The 12,670-nt window shown below is 40.6% G+C and overlaps 1 protein-coding gene across 2 annotated transcripts in view; it reads left to right on the plus strand.

The window, feature by feature from the left end:
• Window positions 1-12,670, plus strand: part of EXOC4 (exocyst complex component 4) — an 803,152-nt gene that overhangs the window by 45,966 nt on the left and 744,516 nt on the right. For both annotated transcript variants that reach the window (XM_070369027.1, XM_070369029.1), the window contains exon 4: window positions 9,795-9,979. In XM_070369027.1, the coding sequence (XP_070225128.1) occupies window positions 9,795-9,979 (185 nt within the window). The remainder of the gene's footprint in view (window positions 1-9,794; window positions 9,980-12,670) is intronic.

Genomic DNA, 12,670 nt, shown 5'->3' on the forward strand with positions numbered 1-12,670 from the left:
CCAGGAGTTGGTGATGGACAGGGAGGCCTGGTGTGCCGCAGTCCATGGGGTCGCAAAGATTCGGACACGACTGAGCTGACAGTCTTTTTTATGTTCTAGCTCTCACATCCGTACATGACTACTGGAAAAACCATAGCTTTGACCATACCGACCTTTGTCAGCAAAATGATTGTCTTTGCTTTTTAATATGCTGTCTAGATTTGTCATAATTTTCCTTCCAGGGAGCAAGCATCTTTTAACTTCATGGCTGCAGTCACTGTCTGCAGTGATTTCTGCTTCACCCCAAATTCTATCTCCAAAGCTTGATTTGGCACCGGTGTGTGGAGAGCCTAAACTTTGGTTAACAATGAGAACTGAAGATGAACAGATCATAAGATTAGGAAGAAAGAAGGATTTTTTGGGGGGCGGGAGGGGCTTTTCCATAAACAATTATAATCCTTATCTTACAAGATCTTAGGTATAGTTTAATTTCATTAGGAAAGTGATTGTGGACAGAGCTCTTAAAAGTACATTTAGAAAAAAATAAGGCTCTTAATATGGCATTATGCATCAGAAGCCTGAAATAACTTTGGACTTGAAATTCTACTTCTTGAATGTTAAGTAAAGAATTCAGAATTTTAATTGTGAGGTGTTCCAAAAATATATATATACAAGGATAATTATCACAATAAGATTTATGGAAGTAAAAATAATTAGCAATTATTTAACAGGGAGTTAGTTTAAGTCATTTATGGAATATTCATATTATGGACTAGTATGAAAACACTAAAAATCATGTTTGGTGATGGGTGGATATTCCCAATATATTGCCAAGTGGGGAAAAAACATGTTGGAAAGTAACTGTTTTTTTGTAAGAACTTTGTGTGGAAAAATAATTGGTGTCAGGTTAAAATTTATAACTTTATCTGACTGATTATGGATCTTTCCTGTTTGGTTTTTCTGTTTTTCAGCTTTTTTTGATTGTGCATCTATTACTTTTGTAATTTTAAAGAAGAATAAAGATAAAGAATAGATATTTGGGCCCCACCTTTCTTTTTTTTAATCTGTAAAATTGGAATGGGGCCTCAATCTTAACAATTTTTAAAGGCCTCTTAAAATAGAAAATTCTTGGTGCTACTGCTAAGTCACTTCGGTTGTGTCCGACTCTGTGCGACCCCATAGATGGCAGCCCACCAGGCCCCACTGTCCCTGGGATTCTCCAGTCAAGAACACTGGAGTGGGTTGCCATTTCCTCCTCCAATGCAGGAAAGTGAAAAGTGAAAGTGAAGTCGCTCAGTCATGCCCAACTCTTAGCGACCCCATGGACTGCCGCCTACCAGTCTCCTCCATCTATGGGATTTTCCAGGCAAGAGTACTGGAGTGGGGTGCCATTGCCTTCTCTGAGAAAATTCTTAACCTTTCATTTTTCAGATGCTGTCATTCTGTGCTAATGGGATGGATATCTTAGAAGACCTGGTTCCCAGTCTTTACAAGAGGAAAAAAAAGATTGGCTTTAATAAAATATAGGAATTAGATGTGGTAGAATGCTCTAATGTTTAAGAAAAAGCAAAAATAAGGGAGGACCTTCAGGAAAGGTTAAAAATACTTTTAAAGACTGGTGTGCTTTTATTTGGCTTCCCTGGTAGCTGACAGTAAAGAATCCCCTGCACTGCAGGAGACCTGGGTTCAGTGCCTGGGTAGTGAAGATTCCCTGGAGGAGGGCATGGCAACCCACTCCAGTATTCTTGCTTGGAGAATCCCCATGGACAAAGGAGCCTAGGGTCGCAGAGTCAGACATGACTGAGCAATTAAGCACAGCGCATCCTTCTATTTATTTATTTATTTATTATTTAGCTGTGCAGTCTTAGTTGCCACATGCAGGATCCTTAGTCGTGGCATGCAAACTCTTAGTTGTGGCCTGTTGGGTCTAGTTCCCTCCCTGACTAGGGATCAAACCTGGGCCCTCTGCATTGGGAGTGCAAAGTTTTAGCCACTGAACCACTAGGAGAAGTGCCTCTGTATGCTCTTAGAACAAGCCAGTGTTTCATGGCAGTCATAGGATGACTAAGATCATGACATCCGGCCCCATCCCATCTGGGCAAATAGAAAGGGAAAAAGTGGAAACAATGACAGATTTTATTTTCTTGGGCTCCAGAATCACTCCTGCTGGTGACTGCAGCCATGAAATTAAAAGATGCTTGGTCTTTGGAAGGAAAGCTATGACAAACCTAGAGAGCATATTAAAAAGCAGAGTCATCACTTTCCTGTCAAAGGACTGTCCAGTCAAAGCTATGGTTTTCCAGTAGTCACGTATGGATGTGAGAGTTGGATCATAAAGAAAGCTGAGCGCCAAAGAATTAATGCTTTTGAGTTGTGCTTGAGAAGACTGTTGACAGTCCCTTGGACTGCAAAGAGATCAAACCAGTCCATCCTAAAGGAAATCAACCCTGAATATTCACTGGAAGGACTGATGCTGAAGCTCCAGCACTTTGGCCACCTGATGTGAAGAGCTGACTCACTGGAAAAGACCCTCATGCTGGGAAAGATTGAAGGCCAAAGGAGAAGAGGGTGGTAGAGGATGAGATGGTTAGACAGCATCACCGGCTTAGTGGACATGAATTTGAGCAAACTCTGGGAAATAGTGAAGGATAGGGAAGCTTGGCATGCTAGTCTATGGGTTCACAAAGAATTGGACAACTTAGTGACTGATAAACAGCAGACAGGATGAGATCTTTCATGAAGCTGGAAGGTACATTTGATCTCTTTTGAATTTTGTTTTCTAAGGTCTATTTGAAGATTCTTTACAGGAGAAATTCACAAGAAAAAGGCCTTTGATTTTATAGGTCCTCTTCCCTTCTTCACTTATCAATAACTTAATCTCATTTGCTTTATCCTGTAAATTCCATTATCTCCCCAGCAGTCTATTGCATTAAGCCTTTAGTACCTAATATGGCCTCATTTACATTGACACGTGCTTGACCTCAGCCCCTGTCCTCTCTTTGTTAATGCGCTGACAAGCACTGATATTTCTCTGGAGCATTATCATTTGGCTGTTAGCTCAGCTAATAACAGCCCTTCATTTGAACTGATGAAAGTTTATTAAATAAAAACATGCAATAGCCCTGGCAGTAATGAAGGGAGAGCGGAAGTAGCCAGCACCCTGTTCGTAGTGGTGAGAGCCTGCTGAGTCTGCGTTATATGTATCGGGTTTCCTGAGGGAAAAGAAGGGGCACTTGAATGGGGCTGATCAATAGTATTAATATGTTAGCGGACTGACTTTAAGAATGGGCTTTTTCTGTGGCCTGATTTGATCGTTGTTGATTGGCTATAAGCAGGGGAGTTAGTGGGGAGAAAACATGTGTTCTTGCTCCAGGCACTCGGCCTTGCCCTTTGCAGCTTTCTTGGGAAGTCCGTCTTAAGTACCAAACTGCCAATTAGCCCTAAGGCCTTCAGTCAGAGGCCAGACTGAACCCTGGGGAGCTGAACCCCTCTCAGGAGTCTCCAGTGAAGCTGGGATCAGGGATTCTGGTTTTCCGCTGAATTCCTAAGACCCCCTGAAACCGCCACAGTAGCCTGAGCCCTTTATTCTCCCTTGTATGTCATATACTTTTGTGTGCAGAGCGTGCTAAGTGCTCCGTCGCTTCAGTCATGACCGACACTTTGCGAGCCCTGGACTGCAGCCCACCAGGTGCCTCTGTCCATGGGATTCTCCAGGCAAGAATACTGAGAGGGTTGCCATTTCCTTCTCCAGGGGATCTTCCAGACCCAGGGATCAAATATGCATTTCTTACATCTGCATTGGCAAGCGGACTCTTTACCACTAGTGCCACCTGGGAAGCAAGTCTAAGCCGTCCTCTCCTTAGGCCCTGTGTGGTGGTTGGTGTTGTGCTTTAAACACAAATGAGCAGATGACGTTTATACCTAAAAAGTGTAAATTCTATTATCGTTTATATTTAACAGGTAAGATTTTTGTGAACAGAATCCTTTGGGATCACATACTTCTCTGTTTTCTGTCCTATAGGTAGAATATGATACTATATTCTGCAAGTAAAATTGTCCCTAGTTCCTCTGTGCGGCTAAATATCTATTAGGACTATAAGGACTGCAACATTCTACAAACAGTTCAGTGCTTTCCTGGGTGCATCAAGGCTTTCAGACTGTCTCCTTAATCTATTAGATTGAACCATATGAAACAGCCAATATTTGATCATTTTTGACTGGTACAAACAGTAGTTCCATATGGTTCAAATTTCAAACTAAGACATGAAGTCCTGGTGACTCTTATTTATTTATTTAATGTGTGCTTGGTTTCTTTTACCAGTTTCTGTCTGATAAAATCTCTACTTTGGGAAATATGGTATAGCTAAATGGGAATGTTTGGTAAATGAATGGTAAAAAACATCTCTGCTTGTGTTGAGGTGGGTGTGAAGCATATTTCATTCAGACTAAGACTTCTTGGGTCCATCTGGGATCCCATGAGCCCATGGGGAATTCGGGGTGGAGGACTCTTGAGGAACAGGGCTTGAAGACACCAGTTTGCCTTCCCACAGTTCAGCAGCCCAGTGGTGCAGACTGGTGACCTGGGTACTGAGTAAATCTTGGGTCCCAAGGCATGTTTCTTTTGTTCATAGCCAGAGATTTTTGGTGTCATTTAGTTGAGACTGTTTAGACTTGTATCTTATATACTTGTGGGCAGGGACAAAATCAATTCTCTGGAATAGTCTAATTTTATATCTTACTATTACATCTGTAAGTTGGGCCACAGTAACATTTTCAGAATGGTTATATTGTTTAACTAGAAAAATGCTTCCCTAAGGAAGACTTACTGACCTATTGGAAAGTGATAGAACATTTTGGAACCATGTAATTGTCAGAGTCCTGAAGGAAATACTTCTTTTGGACTCAACAGTGGCAACACATTTGTCTCTTTTAGGTAACACTGTTGTCAAAATAAGCATTTTTATTAGCTAGCAGATGGTTTAGTTATCAGGTTGGATTCTTTGGCTTGTATTTAAAAGGCTTTTCTTTTTGTTGTTGTTGGTTTGTTTGCTTTTGTTGTTTGGCTTGAACCTTAGTTCTGTTTAGAAAGTTGCTATTGTCATTCATTTTTGTGTATCTCACTTCTCCCAACCAGAAAAATAAATATCAGTGGTTTCTTTCTCAGCATTTTTTTTCAGTGAAGCAGATGTTTGAGAATGGCCAACTCTGGTGTTCCTCAAAGACATTTCCATTGGTTCATGTTAAGCACAAAACTAGATCTTTTTACCTAATCAGCTTGAGTCAGGCTGGTAGAAAACACTTAACCATGAAATAATTATTTCTAATTTAAACTAAAATGCAATTGAGAAATAGTTATCTGGGAAAGAACATTTAAGGGCACTGTAGTTCTCATCTCTCAACTCAAGCAAATTTTTTTTTGGAAAACACCAGACAGTTCTTGATTGTGTACAGTTTTTCTGTTGTGTTAGTCACTCAGTCGCATCTGACTCTTTGTGACCCCATGGACTGCAAACCGCCAGGCTCCTCTGTCCATGGGATTCTCCAGGCAAGAATACTGGAGTGGGTTGCCGTTTCCTTCTCCAAGTTTAACTGTACCTTTGACCTATTTCTTGAGTTATGGAAATATTTTTCAGAACTTATTTTCCTAAGTGGATTTTTTTTCCCTTCAGCTGTTAATTTTGTACTGGGGTATAGCCGATCAACAGTGTTATGGTAGTTTCAGGTGAGTAGCGAACGGGCCCAGCCATGTTTAAACATGTATCCGTTCTCCCCCAAACTCCTCTCCTATCCAGGTTGCCACATAACATGGAGCAGAGTTCATGTGCTGTACGGTAGGTCCTCATTGGTCTAAATGGACAAGTTCTTAATAGTGAAACATACTGCCCTGTTCTATATCATGTGTTAAAACATTTTGTTGATGTTTGCTTACGTTCATAGTCCTAAAAGAAATTTTTCTTTTCAACTCCAAAATAGATTTATCTGTATGAGTAGTTTCTCACTCTGGTGAGTTAGAACGTTACTGTTCTTATTTTATTATTATAGGTGTTCTCTGAAAAAAATTCCCTGTTGATATCTCTCTCTTTCCTATGCCTTCCCCATACTGATTTATTTCTGAAACTATGTGTAAGAAAGCTTCCAAATAACATCTGGTTGGTTCATTATTTAGTAATCTGTCTTCTAAGACGTGGTGTGGTGTACCTGAGAGGTCATGGTGGAGATCATTTGGTACATAAATTCATGGTATGATATCTGTGAGATAAATAGACAGCATTTTCCAGTGAACTATTCGACTGTATGTTGTCTGTTTTACTTTTCACCTGCTGTGTCTTGTCCTATAATTTTAATATATATTTGTGACATTATTCAGTGTTGTATGTCACACTTTTGAATCGAATTTTGATTATTTCTCAAAGAGTGAACCTGTTGCTGTCCACTGGAATTCATCTGCATCTCCTGAATTTCTGTTGAGGTTTCATCAACCTGTTGTTTAAAAAGTGCTCTGTGATCACTAAATTTAGAGAATGTGGAATAATTTATAAAATGACCACTTCCCATACATGAAAAAAAATCCTTTAGTGATATTTTTTCATCAGTAGTTAGACACATTTCTAACTGTGTGGGTTGCTCAGTCATGTCCAACTCTTTGTGACCCCCATAGGCGGTAGCCTGTCAGGCTTCTCTGCCCATGCTATTTCCCAGGCAAAAATACTGGAGTGGGTTGCCATTTCTTCCTCCAGGGGATCTTCCTGACTCAGGGATCAAACCTGCAGCTTCTGCATTGGCAGATGGATTCTTTACCACGGAGCCATTTTGAGAAAGCCCTATAGATGGATATTTAAGGATTTCTCTTCTAGTAAAGGCTGAATGTTAGGAAATACCTAAAAATCCGACCCCTCAGTATAACAGCATTAAAAGTGGTGGTTGGATTCACTGCTGCCTACAAAGTTTTGCTTATGCATAAGCTTTATGGTACAAGTTACTTAAAACCACAGAAGATAAATGTCAGGTTTCTAAACTGATGTTCTAGAGATCAAATATATGCGTTTACAACTATTTTGTTCAAATTGTTTTGAGTACCTAGGAAGGTTAGAGTCGGGGAAGACACTGGCTTTGCTTAGCTTCCATAATTATAGCTTTATAAATAGACTTTTCATTTGTGAAGGCCAGGAAATAAAGCACTGTGTCTTCGTACATAAATAGAGGTTATTCATGGTAAGGTTTTCAAATCTTTGAAGTTCTGAGACTATTTTTGATTCTATGTTAATTGTACTTGTATTTTGGGTCAAGAAAACATATTCAGAAAATTTGTAGTCTGTATGGTTAATAATAGTTCCATGATGGAAACAGCACTTTACTGCAAAGACTGCATTAAAACATGTTGGAAACACCCTCTGAGGTTGCTTTGTCCATGTGGTAAATAGGTTCTATTAAAAATAATTTGAGTGAGCACTCAGTATAGGCCAGGCACTGTGCTAAGTGCTTTAGCTATATTTAAGAAAAATTAAGCAGCTTTGAAAGTTAACATTGTCGTATAGTTTTATACTTGGAACATGAGCTGTTTGGGTTAAAAAAAATCTTCATGCAGATTCTTACAAGCAAATTGAGTGTGGCTGTGCAGTGGGTGGTTTTTAAGCTTAAATATCTCAGCTGGATTTAATTACCTTGAGGGATAAGGCTACATGATGGGCCAGTGGTTTACCAAATTATTTTTCATTTTCTGGATCTTGATGTCACTAAAGGTTAATGCATCCTCTTTTCTCTGCTAGAGACCTGAGTTAAAAATCCATTTTGGAGCATAAGTATAAATGAATTTGTTGTTGTTTTTCCTCCTTGGGGACACTTTGGTCATTTCGTGAGGCAGGCAGTCTTTCCATCTGGAATTGCCCGCAGCTTGCACCAGGCACAGGGTCTCCATAGCAGGGGCTGTTGCAAGTCAGTGTGAACAGGAACTGGCAGGCTTCAGAGGGCAGAGCTGGCCCAGGGCTTGTCACTCTTTCATTCCCCGATTCTGTCTTGGTTAACTTAAGGAAACTTATTTGCTAGTGACATTTGATTATAGCACATCACAAAACAAGTGATGTATTTATGGCTAGGCCATTGCCTTTTCTTCCCTATCTTAGGCTGGTTTGTATTTGGCAGCCACAGAGTTTTCTATATTTGCTCTCCCTACTCCTCTAAATTGCTGTGTATGTTAGGATAGATCTGTGATCAACATTTTTGATCACTGATGTTTTATAACTTCTACTGTCTCTTGATTGCTTTTGTATAAATGCATGATTTTTAAGGTGCATGTTTATATCCATAATTACAGTTACCCTGAAGTAGTGCCCTTGGTTGGGTGTCCCAGGTGCTCAGTGGCAAAAGAATCACTTGCCAGTGCAGGAGATGCAGGAGACGTGGGTTCGATCCCTGGGGTGGGAAGATCCTCTGGAGAAGGAAAAACCAACCTGCGCCAGTATTCTTGCCTGGGAGATCCCATGGACAGAGGAGCCTGGCAGACTACAGTCCTTGGGATTGCAAAGAGTTGGACATGACTGTGCGACTGAGCACGCACATGCATAGTGGTACTGGTTATTGCCTTTATCCGTACGAATGAGGACTATTTAGATGTATAACCAAATCAGGGAATAGTCATTGAACATTAATTCCTTGAGGGAGCTTGGTAGTGCTCTTTTCTCTGTTTTCATTTGTAGTCATCTCTTTATTTTTATTATTACTACTACTATCATTATTATTGTTAGTCTTGGTGTTTCTCTTTTCCTATACATATAAAAAGACAAATAAAATTTTATATATATGGATAAATGAGATTATATAATACATACTGTGTTTTTTTTCCTCCTTTGCACTTAGCACTTTGTTTTCCAAATTCCCTGAGTCCCTCATCTTCTCCATTTGTTGTAGGTATTGCTACACCATTTTTATACACCCAGTGCTTTTTGTCTTAAAATCTTCCAAATTGCACTTTACACCAAGAGAATCTCCCTCTTCATAATTTATCTTCTGTTCATCTTTCAAATCCCATTTCTTCTGTCAAACTGAGTCAGTCCAAGGAGAGGTGAGAACTGCTATTGTTTGCTATTAGCTTTCATGTAAAACTGCCTTTCCCTCTGTGTGTATGTGAATATGAGAAAGAGCCAGAGAGACTTGAGCATGTGTAAGTATGTGTGTAGACTTAGGCTAACCAAGCTCTGACTCATAATGGCCCTAAGAATTATTTAAAGAAATTGATATAGTGTGCTTTTACTGAGTCTTAATCTTAAAAGGTAAGTTTGACTAAAAGTTGGTCTAAATTATTAGTACATGGACTTCTTGTAAGGATATAAAAATAATTATTGGGAAGTCAGTTTATTTGTGTCCATTGATAGGCGGTGTGTGTGGGAATAAATAGCACATACAACGTTGAGGTGCTTGAGGTGCCTTCGTGTTTATCATGATTGTTTTCTTCAGCAATATCTGCTAAACCCTTCAAGAGCAGAACCAGGCTTACCCACATTTTACTCAAAGTCTCCTGTGTACTGATGAGGTTCTCACAAACTCTTTTGACAGTATCTTTGAAAAAATGAGAGTGAAAGTCGCTCAGTCGTGTCTGACTCTTTGCAACCCCGTGGACTATACAGTCCATGGAATTCTCCAGGCCAGAATACTGGAGCGGGTAGCCTTTCCCTTCTCCAGGGGATCTTCCCTACCCAGGGATTGAACCCAGGTCTCCCGCATGGCAGGTGGATTCTTTACCAGCTAAGCCAACAGCCTTTCATATTTATAATATTGTGGAGCTATTTTGTTGTCTGAATCGTTTTCTTCCGCCTCTCCAGGTGTCCGCAGTCGAGTCTTTGGAGGGCCCACTGCTCCAGGTGGAAGGACTGAGTGACCTTAGGCTGGAGCTGCACAGCAAGAAGATGAACCTCCACTTGGTTCTCATAGACGAGCTGCATCGGCACCTGTACATCAAATCCACTAGCCGAGTTGTGCAGCAGAACAAGGAAAAAGGGAGGATGAGGTTAGTCAAAAAGGCTCTTTGCCACAGCGTCTTGTGGCCGTGTAAAGCTTTAAGGGATATTATTTGCTTTCCCGAACATGGTTGTAGCTTTTTTTACTTGTCTTTTTAACATACTGTCTCTGAAAATGTAAGACGGGTTTGTGATAACCAACGCGCCCCGTCCTGAAAGGCTGACACTGAGTGTTTGTTCATCCCTCACTTCACATTTCTTGTGGTCCTTTTATGTACAGATACGTAGGAAACACTTACTGTGGGCTTTTAATGTACTCGATCAGAGAGACTCTGGTGTATCTCAGAAGGAAGAGAAAAACCCTTAAAATGATAGTGCAGTCCTCCTAATTAAGAAATGTAGGCACATGAACTGAAGTTAGGAGATTGTTACTTAGAGCTGTGTATAATTCTTTTTCCGGGTTAAGTTCAGGCGAGGTTGAGTTAGAACACTTGTTTTATCCTTGGTCTGGGTGTAGCTCAGTCCTGTGATGAAGGGCCTGGGTGGACTCAGAACATTTATTAAATTAGGGGAGACCTGGTAGGGAATAAGACCAGATGGTAAGATGGTAGGACATCGGTGTTACTAACGTGTGTCGGATAGCTGTGCATGGCGTGTGTCCTCCCAACATCGTTTAAAATAGCCTTAAACTAACTGAAGAAGTGAGATTCTTCAGGGGGCAGTTGAGTTGAGCTCTGTACTACTGACACTTTTTCATCGGGCTGTAGATGAGAGGAATGCTGGAAGCAGTGCATGCTGGGAACGAAGTCTGTAAAATCCTATCCTGTTCAAACCCTAATCGCCAACTTTGTGTGTGATGCTTCAGTTCAATCAGAGCCCGTGACAGAGAAAGAGGAGTTTCCATCTCTTTTCTGCAGACGGGCACTGGAAAACCTTAGGCACACAAACTAAGCTATGGGCATGTACCTTAGACTTAATCTAAGCACTGGATCTGAATATAGCCTTGTTGGAGAGTCAAGTGGTGGGTGGGAGCAGTGCTAAGGAAATTCCTCCCAGAGTGTCTGGTGGTAAATAGTGGATCTAAATAGATTTGTTCCTGTGCAAGGATTAAAAATAAAAACCCCTTCCCATGTAAGCATAAGGGAAAAAGCATTACATTGAGTTCTCAAAGAAGAGCATTTATTTGAAGGAAAGGATTTATAAAGCTAAATAGGAAATGTTTAGGAGACTTAGGCTCAAGGTTTCTCAAAAGATGCAAGATGATGTAGATTACGTAATTGCTCAGAATTATCAGCCTTCCCCCTCCACTTGAGTGGGAGAAGTGTATTTCCTTGTCTCTGATTCTTGGGCTCCTGCTTTTGCTGATTGTTAGCATGTAACACGAGGGGCCTGAAATGTGCCAGGGTGCATGCCCTGTCATGCCTCTGTCACTGCCATGGTGATGTTGGTCCCCGGAGGAGGAGGAGTCATGTGGAATCGAGCCAAGTTCAGCTGAGCTGGCTAGCCTGAGTCAGCCAGTCACCCAAATGTGCTTATTATTGAACATGACTGAGATTCTGTGGCTGTATGCAGCAAGCGTGTAGCTTCTATGAAATGATAGTGGGGAGTCCTATGAATGGGATTGAGAGAGATGCAAAAAGAACTAAGCAGGAACAAAATGTAAGGAAAGTCAAAATATTGATAGTCAAAATATCAATATCAAAATATTGATAGTCAAAATATTAAATTCTTTTTTAAAACACTGAAAGAGTTGAATCAGTGATATGGAGGGGAAACTTATGAAGAAGGAAAAGATAAGATGATGAAAGAAAGGTAATAGATGTGAAAGATGGAGAATAGTGATCAATGAAATGATTTTAAGCGCTGTATAGAATGACACTAACATGATAATGTTATAAGTTGAATTGTGTCCCCTTAAAATTCATGTGTTGAGATCCTAACTCCCAGAACCTGTGACTAAATTTGGGGCTAGGGTCTTTCAAGAGGTCATTTAAGTTAAAATGAGGTTATTAGCATGGGTCCTAATTCAACATGACTGGTGTCCTTATAAGTAGAGGAAATTTGGACACACACTTCTGAAGAGGGAAGACCATGTGAAGACTCAGTGATAAGACAGCCGTCTACAAACCTAGGAGAGAGGCCTCAGGAGACACCAACGCTGCCAACATCTTGTTCTTGGACTCCTCACCTCTGGAAGGGTGAGAAAACAGATTTCTGTTGTTGAAGCTGCTCAGCCTGTGGTACTTCGTGATGACAGCCCTAGCAAACTAATACAGAGAGAAATAGTGGCAGTACTTAGAGTGTAAAGAAAGAAACCTACTCACACAGAAAAAAAGACCTTGGTCTGCAAATCAAAATGATTCAAGGTAAAATTAGTGAAAAACTGACTCTTAAATTCATAAAAAGCTTTCTGATTCTAACAAAGAAATAAGCACCAGGGAGAAAAATTATGTTCCTTTCTCTGACAGAGATAGTTATATGCCCACCTAACCCATTCTCACCTTTATTTTCTTTTAAATTATTCATTTACTTTTTATTTATTTTTGGCTGTGCTGTCTTTGTCGCTGTGCGTGGGCTTTCTCTAGCTGCGGAGAGCGGGGGCTACTTTTTGTTGCGGTGGGTGGGCTTCTCTGCAGTGGCTTCTCTTGTTGAGAAGCACAGGATCTAGATGTACAGGCTTCAGGAGTTGTGGTGTGGGGGCTCAGTTGCTCTGTGTGGCATGTGGAATCTTCCTGGACCAG

The sequence above is a fragment of the Bos mutus genome, chromosome 4 (assembly GCF_027580195.1).
Source record: "Bos mutus isolate GX-2022 chromosome 4, NWIPB_WYAK_1.1, whole genome shotgun sequence".
NCBI lineage: Eukaryota > Metazoa > Chordata > Mammalia > Artiodactyla > Bovidae > Bos > Bos mutus.